General features: G+C 39.6%; 2 protein-coding genes across 5 annotated transcripts; one reads left to right on the top strand and one right to left on the bottom strand.

Annotated features, from left to right (window-relative positions):
- Nucleotides 1-86: 86 nt before the first annotated feature.
- Nucleotides 87-19,955, top strand: LOC144476764 (uncharacterized). Of its 2 annotated transcripts, XM_078193962.1 has the most exons (17): nt 87-1,108; nt 2,266-2,450; nt 2,586-2,782; nt 2,874-10,177; nt 10,267-10,481; nt 10,602-10,905; nt 10,997-11,175; nt 11,269-11,455; nt 11,547-11,779; nt 12,002-12,401; nt 12,495-12,603; nt 12,679-13,018; nt 13,093-13,137; nt 13,221-13,337; nt 13,902-14,004; nt 14,092-15,051; nt 15,202-19,955. In XM_078193962.1, the coding sequence occupies exons 1-17, from the start codon at nt 964-966 to the stop codon at nt 16,275-16,277; spliced, it is 12,099 nt and encodes a 4,032-aa protein (XP_078050088.1). In that variant the 5' UTR covers nt 87-963; the 3' UTR covers nt 16,278-19,955. The 2 variants fall into 2 exon arrangements, with proteins under 2 accessions (XP_078050088.1, XP_078050086.1); XM_078193960.1 differs by having other exon boundaries at nt 14,092-19,955.
- Nucleotides 18,309-22,111, bottom strand: LOC144476777 (SAP domain-containing ribonucleoprotein). Of its 3 annotated transcripts, none has more exons than XM_078193996.1 (7): nt 21,723-22,106; nt 21,459-21,552; nt 21,310-21,371; nt 20,913-21,146; nt 20,699-20,827; nt 20,543-20,614; nt 18,309-20,433 (listed from the first exon to the last, which is right to left on the bottom strand). In XM_078193996.1, exons 1-7 carry the CDS (start codon nt 21,771-21,773, stop codon nt 20,332-20,334), a joined length of 744 nt encoding a protein of 247 aa, XP_078050122.1. In that variant the 5' UTR covers nt 21,774-22,106; the 3' UTR covers nt 18,309-20,331. The 3 variants fall into 3 exon arrangements, with proteins under 3 accessions (XP_078050122.1, XP_078050121.1, XP_078050123.1); XM_078193995.1 differs by having other exon boundaries at nt 21,456-21,552; nt 21,723-22,105; XM_078193997.1 differs by lacking the exon at nt 20,543-20,614 and having other exon boundaries at nt 21,456-21,552; nt 21,723-22,111.
- Nucleotides 22,112-22,171: the final 60 nt, after the last annotated feature.

Here is a 22,171-nt window from a genome sequence, read left to right as displayed (position 1 = left end):
TGATTCGAGAGCAACACAATTCTCGCCGACGGAACGGCGAGGTACAAAGTAATGTGCCTGGGGAACGCGATACCCTGCGATTACGTGCATCGTTATTATTGCGAGCGAAGGTGCGCGCGCGCGCGTTCTCCGCGCGTGCATACATGACACGGCACGACACAACGTATCACGCTCACACGCATACACACGCATACGCTTCGCCGTTGTGTTGTATGTTGTACTTGAGAGGCGCAACGATCTTTGCTTGGGTCTGCGTGTCGATGTGTTTGCGGTCGAGCACTGTGATATGTGGAAAAGTGTGAAGTGAATAAGAGAGAGGGAGCGAGGACACACGGGAGCAAGAAATCTTCCAATTTCTTGAATCTTTGGAACAATACCGACAACAAAGTGGGGAAGTTACGAGAACGAGGGGAACAGGGAGAAAAACAAGGTTTGCTTTGCGCGCGGTCCATGGTTGTTTCCCTCGCCTCCCGTTTTTCTCCGTTCCCCTGTTTCGTTTTTCCAATCTGGTGTTTTTGTGACGCAAAAGAGCGTGTCTGCTATTTCGTATTCGCCATCCGCTTGTGGTTTCCTGATGCGGGTGTGAGCGCCAGGTAAAGAGAGAGAGAGAGAGAGGGAGAGAAAGAGAGTGTGAGAGAGAGAAAGAGAGAGAGAGAGAGAAAGAGAGAGAGGACCATCGGACGGAAGGTACACTTGGACGGTGAGTGAAGCGACGAGAAGCGGGAAGCGGCGTTGGAACGTTCGTTTAAGGCCGGCGTTTCGTCGATTTTGAGCGGTTTTGAGCAACTTTGAGCCGTGTTCAATTTGAACGTTTTTTGCGATATCTCGATCGCAAAGCAGCCCCCCCGACAGTTCGATCTCGGCCAGCGGAGGCGGTTTTACGAAAATGCGATACGAGTTGTTAGGCCGCCTAGCGTAGTGTATCGCCTAGCGGCGACGGGCCCAGAGAGAAGCGGCGGAAAAATGGCGTCTGATAACGAAGCCTCTTGCGCGAGTGACCCAAATTTCGCTGTGATCTGCTCGTTCCTCGAGTGCTTTGGCAAGTCCTGTGGCATCATTTATCCGGATATTGCGCGCCTTCAAGAGATGCTCGAAAACACGCAGGATGGTAAGTAAACTCAAATCTGCATATGTGTATACGTAGAAAAGAGCGCGAGAGAGTGAGAGGGAATGACTGACCCGCCCCCGCGAGGCCAAAAGTCTCGCTTCGCGTACGATATTACAGGTTTTCCAACAGCTTTCGTCTCGAACTTTATTCTCTTGTTCACCGCTTATATCCGTTCTATTCGACTTGACTGGCTCTTCGAACATTGTAGTTCCATCGTTCGGATCGCGTATTAACGAGTAAACACGCTATTCGTCGCTCTGTTTTTATCCTTTTTTCTCACCAGCGAAACGCTAACCGCAATTTCATACATATCTCCTTCGTCTTTTGTTTCTTACTATGTGAACTTCGTTCCGCAGCAATTCGATTAATCGCATGGATTCAATTATTTAGAATAATTGCGAACAGTTAGGATTCATCGGTATGTTTCAATAACATTATTGACAGGCGAGTTCGATTCGCTCTCTCTTCTCTGTTGTTATTTTCTCCTGTGCTGCCACCTCCCTTGTTGTCAATGTCGGTTACACGTGATTGCTAGTTATGAATCGCGTGGTGATTCTTCGAATAAATACAGCAACAAATATATTTGTAAAATTTTCAAATACGCGCATCCTCGCTATGTTGATCGATTTTTCTCAGCAATACTATTTTGCTTGATGCGCCAAATTCTTTGCTATTTTCATTGGAATATATTAGTGGAAAATTTTATATTTGCGGCATTCTTTACCAGAAAATACCATTTTCTTTTATCGTCCGAAACCACTCAATTAAAACGGAGAGTTTATAACAAGCTAACGTAAAAGTGTCCAACGCATTTTTAACTATATATTCAGTTAATTGGTAGAGATTCTTTTTCCATTGTTGCGACAGTTCATTGAATATGCTCCATTATTAATTGTTTAATAATCTAAACGTATTCCTATATGCTATTAGCGTGCTTAGAGTGATTGTTGCTTATTGATACTCTGATTTTGTTAATTCATGACGAAATAATTCAGAGAAAATAGTATAAGATTTTTTAGTAATATTTTATGTAAATTATTCAAGAAACTGTTGAATTTTTTTATACAAGTAATAATCAATATTTCATATACATACATCTTAAATACCTTAGAATATGTGTTCTTTTTAATTGTAATGATCAATTGTTTTTATTGTAGTACCGCAACAATTGATAGACCTGCACATCAAATTGTTGCGTAAAACACGTAAAACTGTATCACCAGAAAAATGGGAACGAGCACTGGTCAAGTTCTGCCATTCGTATTCTAATCAGGATGGATGGGAGCTCGAACGTTTTGGTTATAAAAAGGCTCGCATTGCGGTTAAGCTACGCTTACTCAAAGTATATATTAAAAGAATTGATTTACATTTCTTAAAGATAATAACAACGAATACATCAAGTTATTATTTTGCAAAAGCTTCTGTTATAGCTCTCGCGGTTCTGTTTACGATACATGAAAGATTTTTGTCGTTGCAGGTTCTTTTGGAAACTCAATTTGACTTAAATCAAAAGTTTAAAAACGAAGTGAACAAATTGGCAGCTAATGAACTGCGCGTGGAACCAATGGGCAGAGACAAATCTGGTTTGGTATATTGGTGTCAGCTTGATGAAGAGTGCAATATAAGAGTTTATAGGGAAGATTTAGACGAAGAAAATTGGGAGCTTGTAGCTACGTAAGTTTACCAGGACGTATTCTCTAGTCTTTTGAACAGCTTGTAAATAAATATCAAAGTAGATACTTAGTTAATCTTTTGTTAATACCAGGGATCGAGAAGGCGTTGTCGGTCTTATAAACACCTTAACGAATGGAGAGATTGCAGCTATTCCAATCAATGAAGATAGCAATAGTTTAGAGATTTCTGAGAAACCTATTATCGATACGGGACAAATAACAACGTCCCCGAGTTTGGAGGATGAGACTGTACAAGAAAACGGTGTTCATAGCGAAAGTTCGGACGTGAAAGAAATAGCAAAGAATAGAGCTGAGTATTGTGAAGAGGAAAGAGAAAAGGGTAACGTTAAGGAAGCCGATCGTAGCAAGGAAGAAGCGGAAACCGAGGATGAGGTAACACACGATGAAAGTTCGAAACAAAATACGGAAGAAGATGATTCTCAGGAAATAGTAGAAGATCTGGCAGTGGAGTCAAATTACGTTGCGGCACCTTTCTCAATACTGGAATCTTCATTGACAGTTAATAATGCGAAAGTTGATGGAACAGCAGGAAAAGAATCGACCCTGTCCCAAGAGAGAGAAACGAACAAACTTCAAGAATCTGGAATTACAACTGCTTTTACATCTAATACTAAATCCGAAGAGCATAATACGGCAATGTGTAATAATTCAAAAGTTAACGCGGACGAATTGTTGCCGCTGAAATCGATTGAAACACCTGTTATCACGTCTCCTCTTAAATTGGTAAATGTTGTTGAATTGAAACAAACGCACGATGAGAAGGTAGCTGTAGGGGCAACACCAGCAGTTACAGGACTGAACGTAAAAAAGCAAGAAGATTTAATGGAACAAATCGTTAAACCGTTGGACAAGTCGATGAGTAAAAATAATCTTTTGTTTCCATCGACGGATATGTCAACGGCGCACAGTAAATTATCCGTGAAACCGATCGATCAGTTGGCGGCAAATCTTGTAAGGATACAGTCGGAGAAACTTGAGAAGCCAAGTGGTGCAAAATCTTTGGAGAAAATAGCCGAGAATTTGGCAAGATCGGGTAGTATTGTTGGAGGAAACACGGTAAACGGAGACGACGACAGATTACCGCAAGATTTCTGTGCAAGAGGTCAAATTGAGAAAGCTAATACGCTTAGGGGGCACAGGGGCATGGATTTATCTACATCGCCTAGAGGCTGGGAAGGTGCTAACGAACAAAATAGACCGATGGATTTCTCCGGAATAGATTTATCTAGTCGAAAGTTTAACAAAGGTGTGGATTTACCCTCTGCCGGGTATAGAACGCAAGACTTTCAGCACAGAGAAATGGACCTCAGTACGAAAAAATTGAATAAACCAGAAGTGACGAATTCACCGTATGATGCTCGTACTGTGATGATGCGTAATCATGCGATGGTAGCGGATTTGAGTAAAAGACAAATGTCGTATCCCGCTTATGAAATGGCCTCTACACCGTATCATAATACCGCTAGGTTACCCACTAAGGAAGACCACAGATTACCAAATTACACGATACTTCCGGATCCAAGTAAGATAACATCGTTAAGGATGAGCGCGACATCGGTAAAGCGTCCGATAGAAGGAGACGATATGCAGCTGGATGTGTTGAAAAGATTAAGAGCCGACGTGATACCGATCAGAGGATCTATGGATAAAATACCACTTATCGGTAGAAACTGGAGGGATGAAGTTGGTGAAGCCATTGAAGAACCAATGATGATGATTCAAGGCGAGGGATCAGGCAGCGATTGCGATGCTGTTAACCCTGGTCTTGGTGAAGCAGTCGAAGAACCAATTGTTTTTTTCTATGGTGAAGGATCCGGAGAAGAATGTCAGACAGGAAATCCCAGCGAGAACACGTCAGCCGACAATAAAGAAAGCAACGAATCAAAAAATGAAGCTGACTCGGCTACTTCGTCTCTCTCACCTAATAATAAAACCTTATCCGAGGACATCCTTATAACTGAAATTTCAACTGGTTGTTCGCTGGTAACGACGAATAAACCTACAATCAAATTGAACAGGAACTTTCCGCAGTCTGGTGTCTCTAGTGTAAAGCTGCCGAGTAGCAATTGTCAAGTTGTAGGTTCTACGCAAGAAAAGCCAAAGTTCAAGCCGACATTGGGTATTCAGATTATACCGAAGAACACGGGCAGTTCCGTCAAGAGGATATCGAGATGGGATGTTGGGAAACCAGGTGAGAAGACAGAGTGCGATAGTAGTATCATATCAAATGAAAGAGACATATCATCGAAGAACGACGAAACCGAGTGCGAGGATTCTACTAATGGGAAGCAACGCGTTAAAATAGATGGAAACTCTGTACATACCGAGAATGTAGGGTTACATGAGAAGAACGTGGAAGCGAAGCGAGATTTGGAAGAGAAAACTGGAAATAATTCTGCGGAACACCAACAAAATTCGACTCTACAAGAAGCTACGGCAATGCAGTGTGACTCGTCTATATCTTTGTGTCAAGCGGACACATCCGAAACACTTGACTCGTCCACGGAGGCAACACCTTCGACAGACTCGACGAACGGCAAAGAACTTTCGCGTAATGTTTGCAACTCGGACAGTGTAGTTTCACAAGATGCGATTACGGACACTTTCATGCTGGACAAAGTAGACAATGAATGTAAACCTGCGGCATCGCCGCCGAGATTTTTTTTTGGACCCAATTGTATATCGTACACTTCGAGAGCAGGGGCATTCGAATCACAATCTGATCATACAGTTTCAACTACTATACAATCAAAATCAGACACGTTACAGTACGAGTGTGTTTCATCTTCTAAACCCATCGAAGATATCATGATCACCTCTTACAACAAGTCGGATGACTTCGACGTAACGCAAACTAACAATAATTCCTTGAAAGTCAAATCGTATACATCCGAATCGGACAATGAATTATGTGAGGATGACAATAAAACCAGATTGGAACCGATAGAAGGACCAACCGACGCGTGGGAGCAATCTGTTTCTTCGAAATATTCCATAAAAGAAAAATACCGTAAGGTGCCGAAGACAGAGAGAAACTTGTCTGGGATGGAGACGACAGGGTCGGGGTTAGAGTCTAGGTCTAGGTCCAGGCTCAGGTCTAGGTCCAGGTCTAGATCCAGGTCCAGGTCCGGGTCCGGGTCCGGGTCCGGGTCCGGGTCCGGGTCCGGGTCCGGGTCTGGATCCGGATCCGGGTTCAGATCCAGATACATTTCTGAGTCTGACTTAATGTCGAAACCAGCGAAATCAGAAAGTTCAAAACCGTCTATCAGTGATACTGTACAAGACTCCATTTCCAGTAGTGAAAACGCAACGGATGAATATTTGAAATCCGATAGAACAGATGTGCTGAATACATCATCACAGCCGCACAGTACCAACAACTTAAGCAAACATCATTCGAATGAAGAACTATCGAGTTCGTCCGTCGAGTTACGGCGGCATCAAACATTGGGCAGCAGAGAATGTGGCACGCTTATGGAATCGCAGTCGCAAAATGAAATGTCAGGTGTGGAAGATAGCACTGTGAAAACAACCGACACTCCGAGTTCTTGTTCGGAAGATAAAATTCATTGCAAATCGTTCGAGTCGGCATCTCTCAAAGACGGTGTTGATCAGAGAACAGATTTGGCGTACCTTAACGATTCGTGTTCGAGTTCACAGCCCGAAACAGGATACGATAACGATAACGATTGCGATTCTGAATCGAATACCAAGGATAATCCCGCTGGATGTTTCACTGACCAACAAGTGGATAGTTCCGCTGGTAAGGATCTAGAGGCAACACATTCCGGAAAAGAATCTGATCCCGTTGTTGAAAAATTCACCGAACAACACAGCGAAGAAACCACGAGGAGTAATACCAATGAAATAGAACAGGTGGTGGATGACGATAATGAAACAACAGCCAAGAAACAGACTGTTTTAAACGCGGATACAGTGAACTTTAAATACGGCGAAGGCAGCGAACAAACCGTTGCCGATGTCTCGCAGAACATCAGAACCCTAGACGAAGTTTCTGAAAATCCTGAAAAACTGAATGAAAATCTGTTAGTTGACTTGGTCGTAAATAATTCTGTGCCTGATATTAACACTGATTCAGATTCTACGGACAATTCTGCGGCTGTTACCAGTTCAGAATCTGCCGAAGAGTGTGTCAGAAACGCATTAGTTCCTACGATAAGTAGCTCGAATGATGGTTGTGGCGAAGTCGTTGCTCCGTGTCAAAGCATCGAAGCGCATTCCGATTCTTTTGTTTCAGATTCATTGTCTGCTAAAGAGAAAACTTCTTCTAAAAGTGAATATCCTACTTCCAACGTGTTATCATTGACAGAAATAGTACCTGAAACAAATCATTTTCAATCATCGAAATCTGATGGTAATACAATTGAGGATCCGAAAGATGTAGATGCGCCGAACTTGATTGAATCTGCGAATCAATTTGACGATGTCGACGATACCGACGATGCTACATTAGGAAATCAAAGTAATTGTGCTGATAGAGAATCGAGCGAATTTAACGAAAAAGGCGTTCATTTCGTAAGTGAAACTTCATCTGGAACGATTTCATTGACTGCTAAAGAGAAGAAAATCGACGTTGCTGTTGATGTTACTTCGTTATCTGAGAATGCGAAAACGGAGGACCCTGGTTTCCCGAGTACTCGGCAGAATTCTTCCAATTCGATAGCAGAATCCACAAGTTCAGAAAAACACGATGCAAACGATTGCAAAGTCGTTTCAAACATTAGTCAGGAAGAGAGCAATCAGAAGGAAAATTTAACAAATGCTGCCATTGAAATCGTAACTGATTTGCAAGATCAGAAGGATGTTAAAAAGTCCGAGACAGAAATGGAACCAACGATCAGTGTAGAATCGGGAAAGTCTCAGGAATCTGTGACAGAAGCGAAACAATCTTTGGTTGCAAATTATGAGAGCAGCGATTCGAACGATGGTAGCGACGATGTGTTCGAACTTGTTACAACTGAATCACTTGCAACGAAGAACAACTCGATTGTCGCTAACGTGGAAGCATCTACGGTTGGCGATACGGAAATCGAAGAAGGAACCGGTGATTTGGAAGAATCGACACCGATCAGTCTCGACAAAAATCACACCGTGTCGAACGAAGGAAAGAGTTCAGTTGCCGATGATCAACAATCCGAGTTGCAAACAATAAAGGATAACGGGAAAATAATAAATGAACAAGCCGAGTGCAAAGACAAGTACAGTGAAAATGTGACAAACGATGAAGAAATGGTTGAAGAAGAACGGAATTCGGTTGTGGAAGATGATTTGAACAATGAATCGGTCATATCAATGAAAGAAAGTAACAATGTAAGTAGTTCCGAAAAAAGCGATGGCACGGTATTAACGAAAACTGACACATTATCAGCAGCTTCTCCCGAGGTGGTTGCCGAAACGACGCGCAATGAAGTGAATAAAGAATGTATAAGCCCAATGTTAATCAAAACCAACAGTTTGATAGATGTTGCAAGAGTTGCAGATGAAAACAAATGTTCGATTCCTAGTGTAGAAGAAAAATTGGAGAACATGATTTCTGAAAATAAAACTAATTCTGTAGCGCTGGATTATTCTTCAAATGAAGACGAACCCCCAAAGTTGACTGGAGAAGTTGGCGAAGCTAACGAATGTAGCGAATCTCGTCGCGTCAGCGATCAGAAATCTGACGGAAATGTCAAAGAACAATGCTTCAAATCTGTGGAAGAAAAATTGAAAACGAATTTGGATAATGATATCAAGTTCCTTAAATGCGAGAAAGTCAAGCATGTCACGGTAGAACTTGATGCGATAGAATCGCGTAAAAAGATGAGCGAATTGTCAGAATTTAGTGACGGAAGATCTGGAAAGTCTGAGAAATCTGAAAATAAAATTGACACCGGTTCGCACGATGATGAAATTCACTTTGACAAAGACTTATTAAATGTTGATCAATCGGTAGCGAATGCTTTACCATTGAAAATTGATCATACATCGTTGAGTATAGATAAATCGGAAATGTGCAAGAACAACGTTTCAGTCGTACCGGAAGAGTTGAAATCTGTAGAAACATTTGCAAATTTTGCAAATTCTAATAAATCGGAATCCTTGAACGTTTTGGAAAATCATGACGAGAAATTTGAGGAGCCCTCGCACGCTATAAACAAATTGGCGACTTCTCCTTCGGAAAGTTCTGTTTTAAGAAAGAATGAGAATACGGTAATTTCGACAAACTCTTCGAAGGACGTAACATCAGAAACAAGCGTTATCGCGAAATGTGATTTGACGAAAGAGGCTGGAAACAGATTATGTAATATTGCTGAAACTAAAGATATTCCTGCATCGAAATCCAAATCCCACTATACAGAGTCCAAAGAACAAGTATCGGAAAATTCCGCACTGTCCAAGGCACAATTGGATAAATGTATGGATAATTCTAGACAAGTAGACGTTTCAGTCAACGAGATCAGAGTAAAGGAGGACGACATTTCGGACGTTAGGATAACACAGATAACAAAAGGTGAATCGAGAAGTACTGCTCCCGCTACTGCAGCTGTTACAGCTGATGCTGCTTTAGTGGATGATAATGCATTGGTCGGCAATCAAGGAAAATGTGTCGTTGATGACGAAAAAACGGAAGAGGACTCGGAGATTCAAAGTATCGAAATCAAAACTGTCTCCTTGGTGTCTGATGACTCGATGGGATTGGATCACGATGAAAATCTATTTAATACTGCGTCGGAAGAAGTCGACCCTTTAGCGTGTACCGATGAGGATACTCCGAGAAAAATAGAGAACGCAGATAGCGTTGTTCCTGTTCCTCCTCTGCCGAAAATAGGTTTACGTGTTAAACCCGTGTCCGAACTTACTTACGACGGTTGGAAATTGGACACTACGGATCCTCCGAAGGTTTCCCGCAAGAGGCGCAATAGTTTTCACGAATCGAATTCGGAGGATGCGGGAAAACAAGAGGACGAGGAAATCATGGGTGGCAAAAGGATACGGTTACGCGAGAAACGTATGGCTGACAAGCAATCCCGAAAGGCTGCAGAGAAATGTCGAATCGTGATGATAAGTTCGGAGGACGAGACTGTGAAATGCAGTTCGGAGCAATTCGGAGACCAGGAAGTTAAGGAAATTAGCGACGACCAGGGCGTTCCTCGTTCAGTTGTGATTGAACGGAAAGCGAGGGGACGTCCTAGAGGAAGACGAAGACGCGGCTACAGAGGAAACGCACGCTCGACTCGACCTAAACATAATGAATTTCAGAGAAGCAATCAGGTACCAGATGTGTCGCCCGAGGTTGTTCAGTTCGATGGAACTCCGACTACCAACGATTCTTTGAATTTAACGCCAATTTCACAGAAAAAGCGTAAGAAACGTAAGTGGCATTGTTTTACCAATTATCAGTTACCAAAACCTGGTGTTATATTGTCAGCATATTTCTTAATACTAACATTTTATCTCTAGGAAAAATGGTACTGGGTCTGGAGGTTGGAAGAGACATCGCTGAAGAACAGTCTGGAGCAGCCCAAAACGAGACACCGGTTAGACAGTCTAGAAGAATAGCGCAATTGAAGATCAAGGAAGAGGCTGATAAAAGAAGAATCGAGGAGGAAACTTTAAAAGATGATAAAAAAGATAAGAAGGATTCTGCAGAGAAGAAGAAGCGAAAGAAGCTAAAGGTATGTTTTTCGTTTTCGTTTTCCCATTCTTCTTCTTTTCTTTTGTTTTTTTTCTTTTTTAAATCTCTAATTGCTCTTAGCGTATCCTATAACAACGACGATAACTGTAATGATTTGCAGCCTGAAAGCGAGGAAGAAGTTGTGATAAAGGAAATAGAGAAAGAAAAAAAGTCTAAGAAGAAACGAAGAAAAAGAAAGAAGAAGAAAATGCTGTCAAAATTTAACGAAGCAAATCCATGGCAAAGTTCTTCTGGTTCTAGTAGCGACGAAGATAACGAAAATGAGGAAGAAGAAGACGAAGAGGAAGATATAGAAAGCGAAGGATCTTTACTGTTCAAGAGTGATCATGAATTTTCACCGGAGAGTGATCTCGAGAAAGATCAGGAATCGGAGCCGTTGAGAAGGGCTAGAACAGCACAAAAAGGTATTAATCGATTTCATTCGAATTAATGCGGCATGGTGCAACGTTGTAGTTATTTCATAAACGTATCGCAATCTTTCGTCTGGATTTGTAGCTCAGAGCGACGTCGAAGAAGCAGACGATGAATACGCTTGTCAAAAATGTGACAAGGCAGATCATCCGGAATGGATACTTTTGTGCGATTCTTGCGACAAAGGCTGGCATTGTTCTTGTCTTAGACCTGCGCTTATGCTAATACCCGAAGGTGATTGGTTCTGTCCACCGTGTCAACATGTGAGTTTGTATCGGTGCTGGAACACTGATCAATATGAAAAAAAAAAATGAATTATATGAAATGAAATTCACCATTCCTAATATTCGTTTCAGAATTTACTTGTGATTAAATTGCAAGAGAGTTTGAAAACGTACGACCAGGTAGCGAAACGGCACGAAAACGAAGTGTTAAGGAAGAAAAGACTAGCCTTTGTCGGTATAAGTTTGGATAATGTTCTGCATAAAAATGAATCGCCGCGTCAGAAGGAGTCGAAGGCTTCTAGTCAAGAGTCTGACAATGGTATTGTGTGTTTCCTTAACAAATTTTATATTGCAATCTCGTACAATTTACATTTTAGTATAATCGTTTGGGTCTATACAACTTTGTGTAGAATCGTCGACTTCTTCCTCTTCTTCGAGTACTGAAACATCATCCAGCGAGGAAAGCGAACCTGTGTATCAGTTGCGCGAAAGACGATCTGCAAACAGGTATAAATTTAACGATTACGATGCCATGATCAATGCCGCCATTCAAGACGAGGTAGAGGCAGTTCAGGGTGCTGGAAACCAAGGAAGAGGGAAGGACATATCAACTATAGTAAATGCAAAGAAAGAAGAAGCAGAGGTAAAATTATTCACTATTAAAAAATTGAAATCTCTTTATGGAAAATTTGTGCATTCATGGAACTTACACGGCACGTAAACTACCCGAGCTTGTAAGCGATCACTATGTGCATATTGGCCAGATTAGACTGTTAAAAGTTAATCGAACATTTCAGTGCCTTTATCTTGTACTTGATCATGCTTTGTCAAAAGTTTCCGCGCAATTAATGAAATCTTTTCGCAGCTTAACTTCAAACACGAAGATTTAAATATGGACGAGACGCAAGAAAGTAAAAATAACATCGATAGGAAATCAGTAAAAGATAGCGACGAAGAATACAAAATCGAAGGAGAAGATGGTATCGAAGACGAAGAAGAAGAACATAAAGGAGGAGTAAGGAAATTATTGTCGCGCAAAAAACACCGCAAACTGAACAGTTTGGACATAAGTAGCGACGACGATCCAGAAAGCGACGAAGATTTCAAAGGTACAAGTTCAGATGAAGAAGAGGATTTCTACGATCATCTGACTTCGTCCGACGAAAGTACTTTCGCCGATGTGAAACGGCGCAATAAAAAGGGAGATTCGCGGTCAGTTCGAAGAAGTACACGTGCTAGAACTATGCGCTACGAAGAAGACTTCAGTAAGTACAAGTAATCGCGCATCTCAAAAAATGATTAAGAAATTGTAAGTATTTAAAATAACGAGTTATTGGATATCATTGAATTGTTCACAGTAAACGATGACAGCGACGAAAGCGATAGGCCAAAGAGAAAGAAATCTCGATCTACTTGGGACTCTGAAAACGAAGACAGCGATAATTCATGGCGACAGAGAAGGAAAAAGTAAGATATCGTTGTTGTTGTTACAGGCTAAATGTAACTGAATTATAGTCTGTGACGATTGTAAATTCATTTCAGGAGTAGAACCACGTCGACGTCTAGATATAGAGCATTGTCAAAAACAAAGAGCAAAAAGAAAAAAAAGAGAAAGCGTATTATCGAGTCTGATAATCAAAGCGAGAATGAAGAGTCAAATGAGGAAATGACAATTGAACCGCATTCTCAAGTAGAAAGTGAAAAGACAGTGATGTCTGAAGCAATGACGGATCAAATCAAAGTTGAAGATATAAAAAAATGTAATGAAACTACAGATATGAACGAAATAAAAGATGGAAATTTAGAGAACGTAGAGACAACAGTACCAGAAATTCCGGCAATCTTACCAATCCCACAAGTTACCCAGCAAAAGAAGAAGAGAGTAAGCGAAAATTGATTGTCGAATCTTATTCGTTTATGTCTGCAATATTATCTTTTCTTCATCTTGCTTTTCAGGAAATGTCAGTAAAACCAAAGAACACTTCGGTAATACGTAGAAAAGTATGTAACTTGTGTCGTTGTGCTTATTTGATATTGCATTTTCAGTTTATGAGATTCATTTGAATTCGATCGAATGGTTTCAGATCATTTACGGTGGACTCCCCGACGAGAACAAGCCGGAAGAAGAAGAAATTTTAGGCAGACGGACTCGAGGAAGAAAAATTAATTACCAAGAAGAAATAGCGACGGACAGTGAAGAGGTAGCAAGTATAAAGGCGGGTGTCCATCCGAGAGTCTCGAAGCTCGATTTACTCTGGAAAGATAGTAATGCCACTCTCGGACAATAACGAATCAATATCGCATTTTGATACTAACACTTCGCGAGTCAGATTGTCGTCACGTAATGTCGAAGCGGTAATATCTATGTTACCACTGTAGTTGATTAGATAAAGAGACTGTATGAGAATGAATAATGTCTCAAATGGATAAATAATTTGTGGGTATTCACGAGAGCAACTCGTACGAGAAACTCTCGGACGGACATCCACCTTATTTTCGACGGGCGAACAAAAAACTATAGGTCAGGCTTATCAGTAGTACAGAAAAGCACGAATAAGAATAATATATCGTATTCAATTTATAAATATGCTTTTTTTATATAAAAACAACTGAATTAATCCGATTTATTACCTAGATGAAAATTTAATTTATACTTTTCTGCACTCCCACTGAATATATACATATGTACAGTTTTGTATACGGTAACATCACACACCAGGAATAAATGAACATTCAAAAACATTGCCTGTTTTACCTGATCTTAGGAGCTAAAAAAGGCATTGAGGAGAACGGGCGAAAGCGAAGATGAATTTGTCGTGAATGAAGGCGAGGATGTAAACGACGATGTTGAGAAAGATTCCGACTCAGGTAGTCTTTAAAAGTGTTTTCTTGTTAGTTCTAATTTCAAACTTGAATGCTAATGCCAGTTTTAATCTTAAATGTGATATATTATAGGGGACATATATAATCCAAAAAAAGATGGCCATAAATTGAAAAATAAATCACCGAAAACCAGAAAGCCAGGAAAAAGTAAAAGCCCTGGAGGTAAAAGAAAAACAATAAACGATGGTACACCTAAACAAAGAAAAAAACCTGGTCCTAAACCTGGTAGTAAAAATAAAGCACGAAAGCAAAACTTTTTGGTCGGTTCAGTGATTCAAAGAAGAGATGACCAGGACGGAGAAAAGGATCTCATGGTTAACGTTATGGACAATCCTATAGCGGATGTAGACTCAAAAATGGACGATAATCTTTCTGAAAACGTAGGACTGTCTGGTACGACTATGTCGGTTGCGGGTTCTTTTAGCGGGGATGTTCCAGAGGGTTCTTTAACAGGACTCGGTCCTGGCGAATTGGCTGATTTAGACGATGAACAGTTGGAACAAATGATGATGGAAGACGAAGAATACGGTCGCCGACAGTTGGAGCTTGCTGCAATTGAAATAGCGAAAAAAAAGAAGAAAGAAGAACGCGAAGCGAAAAAGTTGGAGAAGGCACGGCTAAAGGCGTTAGAAATATTGGCGGCCGAAAGACAGCGAGATCCTAATGCGCCCGAAGGTACCGACGGTGAGGTACCGAAAAAGAAGAAACGAGGACGTCGCAGCAAAGCTGAAATCCTTGCAGAACAAATGCGTAGGGACGGCGCTCCTAGTTTGAATGCTACCGTTTTACCTACCAGTTTACCCACTTCTTTACCAACTAGTTTATCTACCAGTTTATCCAGCAGTTTACCAACCAGTTTGCCGCAGAATGTTACGAGTAATATGTCGCCCACCATGGTATCCACCATATCAACGATTATGACTCCTGAGGCAGAGAGATCTAGCGAAGGACACATTCCGATGATGACAGGACCGGACGGACAACTTTTCAATCCCGATGGGTCCCCAATGAAACCCAAACGAAGAGGGCGTGGTAAGGGTAAAAAGACTCTAGCTTTGGAAGCAGCTAGAGCCGCAGAGGCAGCAGCCAAGGCTGCTGCTGAAGCTAGTTTAATTGGCATAGGCACCGACTCGAATCCCGAGATAAAACCTGGCGATATACCAAATGTACTTCCTACACCAGGTAGCAGCACGTCGGGATCGGCACCGTCCACACCGCCCGCTGGCGTAGTCACGACCCAGGGTCCGCCTGCTTCGCAAACTACACCAGCCTCGCAGTCCGTCTACTCATCGTTACCGCCGAACAATCAGCAGCAGCAACAACAGCAGCAGCAGCAGCAGTCTTCCGTTATTACCAGAATGCTTCAGTCACAACCAGTATCGAGTAGCCCGCAATCGTTCTCCGCTGCAGCTGCGGCAATGGGTCACAAGTATTTTGGTGGACCAAACGCTGCTGGTCAAATGATGGGTGGACCTAGAACAACGGGCTACGAGATACAACCTCGTGGAAGGATTCCGTCGCCGTACAGACAGACCGGACAAACTTCTATACCTCCTCATTTCGCAGCTGTAAGATCGGGAACTCCGCCCATGAGGATGAGAGTGCCTGGTCCACAAATGTATCATACGCCTCATCATCCTATGGATCCATCTCCATCGGGTGGCGGACCGATATCGATCAACAACAGGGATCGTAGTTCTCCTCTCGGACCAGGGCCTGCGATGATCCCACCAGCCGCCGGGAGTCCTCTGGCAAAAGGTGGTCCTACGCCTCCTCCGCCCCCTCCTTACGTTAGAGGACCTCCTCCACCATTGACCAGGTTCACGGATAATCCCATGGGTCCAAGGCACCAGATGCCTCCCTTCACGAACGCATCACTGGTCAACCATAACATGCAACAACCATCGCCACCTCCTAATCGGCCTCCAGGTAACTTCTCACCATATCATCCTCCACCTCCTCCCAATTATCATTACGGCGCCTATCCACCGCCCCCGCCAATGTCCACGGCGGACGATGCGGCCGCTTACCAGAGTTCCCCGTATCCAGCGGATCATTTCTCATCTCCTGCGGATAATCAACCACCCATCCAACAACCACCACCGCCTCCACAGACACAGCCACCGTCACAGCAACAAGCGCATCCAAGTGATGCCGCCGGTGCTGGTAATAAACAATACGATGAAGAAGGCTCGGGAGAGTTTGGCGGTTTGGTATCGTACTTTAGTAGTCAAAGGGAAGACGATCTTGATTCGTAGCATGAGTGAGTCCTTGGCCAACCCTGTATCTTCAAATAGCACGGTGTGCACGGTGTGCAATGCGTGTCTTTCTTTTGACAGTCCAGGTAAGACGGCAACTTTTGCTCGAGGGGGACAAGTACAAGAGAAACGTGAAACGTAAAACGGACTTACAGTTTAACGACCTGTAACCTAATCCTAAATGAAAGAAACAAAAATTAGATATATATATATTATATACATATAATATACATATGTGTCTCGGGGCATTGAAATGTTTGAAATAACGGATAAATAGTATTTGCATTATAACATTAACAGATTCAGAACGATGTGTCCGAAGGTCAGGATATATGCGGGTCACCGATCGGTTATCCTATATTATTTTATAATTTTCTGCCGAAATAACAGTCGATCTCATAATTGGACGTAACATTGCGCTGAATCTGTCAATGACAAGGATGTACGTTCTAGCATTATTTTCTATTAACAATGTACTGTAATAACGTTTTAATACGTAAGAATACATGCGTAGAGTTAGTATTGTCTTCCTCTTCGACCTCTTAAGCAAACAGTTGTCTTACGGTTTTTACACTTTCAAACCAGAAAAGTAGGGAAAGCGAGATTGAAAGGACGAGCGCCGGAAAAACCAAATCCAAGGTTGGCCAAGCGAGAACAAAAAGAAAGAAAATATTATTATAGTAATCGCTAACAATGGAGCCTATTTCCTAAGAATTGTAAGCTTTTTGTAATTAGTTCGAGTTTGATTAAAGTTTCTATGAAAGCGAATAACGACCACACCGTTAGTTTACAACGTGTCAAAGACACTGAGAGATATAATCACGTTTACGCTAGCCAAGCCGGATTACACAAAGATCTGACCAGAATTTTATCTAATAACTCTCTCCGTTGATATGGTATTCGTATGCATACAAAAATGATATTCGTAATGCACAGTTTATTAACCGAACGACCTCCGAATCCGGCTTAGATACGTAGGTATCCTTTCTTGAATAAACGTTTACTGTTTATACAAGTCGACCTTAGTAATAATTGACGGGAAGTTCGAAAGAGAGAGAGAGAGCGAGAGAGAGAACGATAGGAGATGAAACTTATTAACACATTCGGACTATGCACCGTTGTTACATGTACATATGTAAATACAGTAAGTCCTTTAGGTTATATTATATGTATTATATATACACAAAAGAAACATACACATAAACGTACACGAGTACATACTTGCAATCGAACACAGATACAAAGCACCACGATCACGAATAAAATACACACAATACACAGAGTCACTCGAAATACTTATGCAATTAATTAGTGCAAAGGGCACAAATGTAATATTTAAATTGGAGAAAAAAGAAAAATGAAAAGAAGCGAACACGGCAGTTTCGATTATAATAAATTTACAAATGGTGTGAAGACTACTACTAATTATTTATGATTCTAAATGAAAAAGATTAAGAATTTATGATATACGTAGCGATAATATTGTATTTTACAAATTTTACTTGATTATTGTTACATATATATATGTATACACACGCATATATATGTATGTATATACATATACATATAAACATATAGTTATATTGAAGAACAGGAGGCTGCACCAGTCCAATTTTAAGTAAGACTGTAGAAAACGCGCATGAAAAATATATGTAGAAATTAGTCAAGCGAGGGTGCTTGCGGATACTATGAAATTCTATTTCATTTTAGTGTGCAATTGCAGATACGTAATTAATATGTAAATTATATTGCGAATATATATGATTTCTTCAGGCATGTGCAACCAAATCGAGTCTAAGACTAATAAATCTTTTCTTTTTATTTTTTTTTTACACAGCCACAAAAACGTGCGCGTGCATACACACACATGTATGTATGCATATATGTATATGTTTCATATCTTATTATTTTGTTTCATTCTTTTCAATCTTTCAAGATCTTAAGGAAAAGAAAAAACTATATATATATATATATATATATATATATATGCATACAGAGATATATATGTAATAAAGTATAAATTAATTAAGATATATTATACGAACGTGTCGTGTTACTATGAATCGTCACAACTCTACCACGCGGCTTCCAGCCTGGTTTTAAATAGCGAATTCGTATAAGAAAGAAAAAAGAACACATAAAGAACAGTAATTCAATTGATTCGAGTGATGCGTTGAACAAATACGATTACGTGCAAATATAGATATATTTATAAAAAGGAGGAGAGAGAGAGAGAAAGAGCAAGAGCAACTAAGAGGCATGCAGAGCGACAGAGAGAGAGTAAAAGAGAAATGTTACTTCTTTTTTGTGATTTATTTGTTTGTTAAAAATGCGACAGCCTCCTGCTCTTCGATCGGATCGCAAAGCTGGTAGTGTATCTTTGCGCCGGAAAGTTCGTGTATCTGTTTAGTTATCACACATACGTGCATACCTAATATAAATAGAAGTTATATAAATAAAGAAAAGAAAATACATTATCTTAGGATTAGCTGCTTGAGATAGTTTCCTTTACTTCGTCAACCGTCTTCGTCCATTAACGCGCAATGTTCCCTATTTCGGCGATAACAAATTCTTTTCAAATTTCTTTTTCGTCACCGTTAGTCTCCAAATGGCGCAAAAAAACACTTCAATAAACATTCCATCGAGTACATAGCGAATTAACTATCCGATTTACTTTATAAAAATTCAAAAATAAAATTCGAGCTTTAACACATACTCGTTTTAGTTTCATTAAACAATGAAAAAAGTTCTGATACATTAGAAAATCTAAGGTGCGCAGTTTATTCATCGATATAGGACCATTGACCGTTAATGGGTCAACAAGACCGAATTGTGAACGATTATTACACAATCTACACACCGTACAATTGTCAGAGAGAGAGAGAGAGAGAGAAAGAGAGAGAGAGAAAGAGAGAGAGAGATGTTTACTGCGTCTATAGTTTCATTATTTTTACATCTATACGATACATTTCGGTTCTACACCGTTTTTCAATGTACAATCTCTATCATCTTCTTTAATTCGACGTAATCGTATGTGTCTTCGGCCCGTTCGTCTATTAGAGTGCGCTTCAAGGAATAATACGACTTTGTTCGTAAACGTTTCTATAAAGAATTTTTAAATGTAAACTCATGGCTGCGTCTGTTTTCAATTTAAAGGCAGATCTTCTAATAAATACAAAGGTGTAACGTAAACATAACTTTACGCGAAATGTCGATGTCTTTGGCAGATTTTCGACTAATTTTCGTTTGATCTTTATAAAAGAAGTGAGAAGAAAACGATAAATCAATTTTTCAGACGTTATACATGTATTATACGTACGTTCGTATATTTCTTATGAAACACATTTGTAATACAACTTGGTGATTTTATCGGATAGCGGATAAATAGAGAACACGTTTCAAAGTTCTGTAATCATTTTGAGATACCTCTCTTCGCACACACCTTTCTTCACACGTACTCGAATGTAGACAAAAAAGAAACGATTCATTTACATTAAAAATGTTTCCTTGAAACGTAAACTTGACGAAAACGTCTCGTCGAGACAATTGTAAATGTGGTGCAGTTTAGCTTTTCATTTCGTAAGGGTCTAGACCAAACGCAATTATTATATTACATGTTGTAGCCTAAATACAAACATTTTATAATAAAATTCAATATATTGAAGTAACCTTGTAGAATGCTGTTTTCTCTTTCGGTATGTCCGATTTCATTGCATATCAACTCAAAATCAATTTTTTTTCTCACTGTATGCATTCTTAGAAACAAAATATCATAATACGAATAAAATTAAAACATGGAAATTGCAACACCGAATATAATCTTTTTGTTACATCTAATATTTTTTAGCGATTTCCTGCAAAACGCGATTAGATACGCTTCTATTGATCGATGTTGCGTTACGTTAAAAAAAAAATTGCTTACATTCATTGCGCAAAGTATTTTATAACAAATACGATGATGGTTTATTGTGTATACAGCGATTGTACTGAAAATAAGAAAACTTAAAATAAGGTTCGCAATCTACGTTGCTGTTTTGGTATATAACACTGAATATCATTTAACAATTTTAACTTTATTTTGAAGTACTTTATCATTGGTGGACGTGACTTCCCCAAATCTGATTTTTCTCTTTTCTATTCTGGCTTCCAACTCGGCCTGCAATCAAACATACTTATAAAAGTCAAATATAATATGTATATTTTTTTATTTATTTATTTAATCATAATTGGAATTTATTTATATTTGATTTTATTCTATTTATTACCTTCTCCATTAAGGTAGAAACAGATATACCAAACCTTTCTGCTCGCTTTTTTAAAACGTCGTATGTTGTATGCTGTGAACGTGTATAATCAATGAATTTGAAATATTTAAAACGCGTCAAATAGCGTCTCAATAAGAATTAATGAAAAATACATACCACAGGTGTTTTTACAGAAGCAGCAGACTTATTGTTTTGATTATTAATACTGAATCTGGCAGATCTGGCTTCTTTTTTAGCAGCTTCTGACAGTGGCATACCAAATTTTTTAGCTCTCATTTCCAATCTCTAAACATGAAATTGGTATAGGTATTAACATCTTATTTTATCTGTATGTCTATAGCGAGATATTATATTATATTAATATTCTCACCTCTTTCACACCAAGTTCTGATAACTTAATAATTTTTCTTTCTGGTGGTAGAGTTTCCATAGATTTCATGTCAGTCTCGGTTTTTTCTATCAATTCATTTTTACTTTCTTCAATCATTGGCTTGCGGTTTAGAACTATTTTCTTTGCACTTGCATTACTCTCTATTGATAATTTCCTTTTTTCATTAACTTCTTGAGAATCTGGTTTACTTGATAACTCTTCTATTTCTTCATCCTACATTGTGAAACAACTATGCATTACGACTGTACCAATAGGAATTAAGTCATAGATAATCTTCTAAATATTTATCTTTTAAAAGTTTGTGCTTCAAACAATCCAATTAAAATTATGCACAAAGAAATACGATATTATTTTGAAATATTCTTTTTATACTTACACCAAGGACTGCGTCTTCATCTAAAATTTCTTCCGCAGTTTCATCTAAAGATAATGCAGAATCTATCAAAGAAAACATTGCTTCATCAACATATAATTCTTACAGAAAAATACACATACGTTGTAAATTCATTTATAAACATATACCACCATGAATTGCTAACTGAAGTCTTTCAACCAATTCAGTTTTATTACCACTAGTGGCAAGTCCTCTCTGTTTCAGTTCAATCTTCAAATCTGCAACCTATTTAATAGTATTAATTAACATTTTGTTATAACTGATATCAAATAGCTATTATAAACCATATGCACCATAGGCACCGAAATTATTTATTGTATACAAAACTGTTGTATATAATGTTGAGGTTATGTTCCCGGTTACGGAATGATATCAACCTAATGCATATAGCTTACCTTCATCTTTGAAAGTTCCGTCAGTCCTTTCTCATAAGACGAATCAGCCATACTGCATCTATTTATATTATTTTACTTCTATAAAATGAGTTTCTTAGTTTACAATTAACATGTCACCATTCGTCTAGTCTAGTGTACTTGTGCACATATGTATGTACTGCTCAATGCTCAACCCAGGACCAGAGACTCACACTCGCGACCCGTAAGAAGTTAGTACCTGCAGAACTTGTCCCTTCTGGCTTAACCACAAGTACCCACAATTGTCTACAATGAATCACAATTCGAAGTGGTCAAAGTCACCACTGATCACCACTGTCCAACGCTATCTAACGCAGGGACTACCGATGAGCAATGTTGCATCGATTGTTAGTTAATCGATGCTTTATATTGTAAAATTGATGTTTTCAATTTATCGATTAATTAAACAATCGATATTTTCTTAATACGAT

The sequence above is a fragment of the Augochlora pura genome, chromosome 11 (genome assembly GCF_028453695.1).
Source record: "Augochlora pura isolate Apur16 chromosome 11, APUR_v2.2.1, whole genome shotgun sequence".
NCBI classification, from domain to species: Eukaryota; Metazoa; Arthropoda; class Insecta; order Hymenoptera; family Halictidae; genus Augochlora; species Augochlora pura.
This window is presented reverse-complemented; position numbering and strand designations above follow the sequence as displayed.

Bases quoted from the DNA above. Each gene is read 5' to 3' on its own strand.
- LOC144476764 (XM_078193960.1), top strand. From the start codon at position 964: ATGGCGTCTGATAACGAAGCCTCTTGCGCGAGTGACCCAAATTTCGCT. The intron at 11,456-11,546 runs GTATTGTGTGTT...AACTTTGTGTAG, and splicing joins TAGTCAAGAGTCTGACAATG to AATCGTCGACTTCTTCCTCT. The intron at 12,604-12,678 runs GTAAGATATCGT...AATTCATTTCAG, and splicing joins TGGCGACAGAGAAGGAAAAA to GAGTAGAACCACGTCGACGT.
- LOC144476777 (XM_078193995.1), bottom strand. From the start codon at position 21,773: ATGGCTGATTCGTCTTATGAGAAAGGACTGACGGAACTTTCAAAGATG. The intron at 21,147-21,309 runs GTAAGTATAAAA...TTCACAATGTAG, and splicing joins ATGAAGACGCAGTCCTTGGT to GATGAAGAAATAGAAGAGTT. The intron at 20,828-20,912 runs GTGAGAATATTA...TTTCATGTTTAG, and splicing joins CAGAACTTGGTGTGAAAGAG to AGATTGGAAATGAGAGCTAA.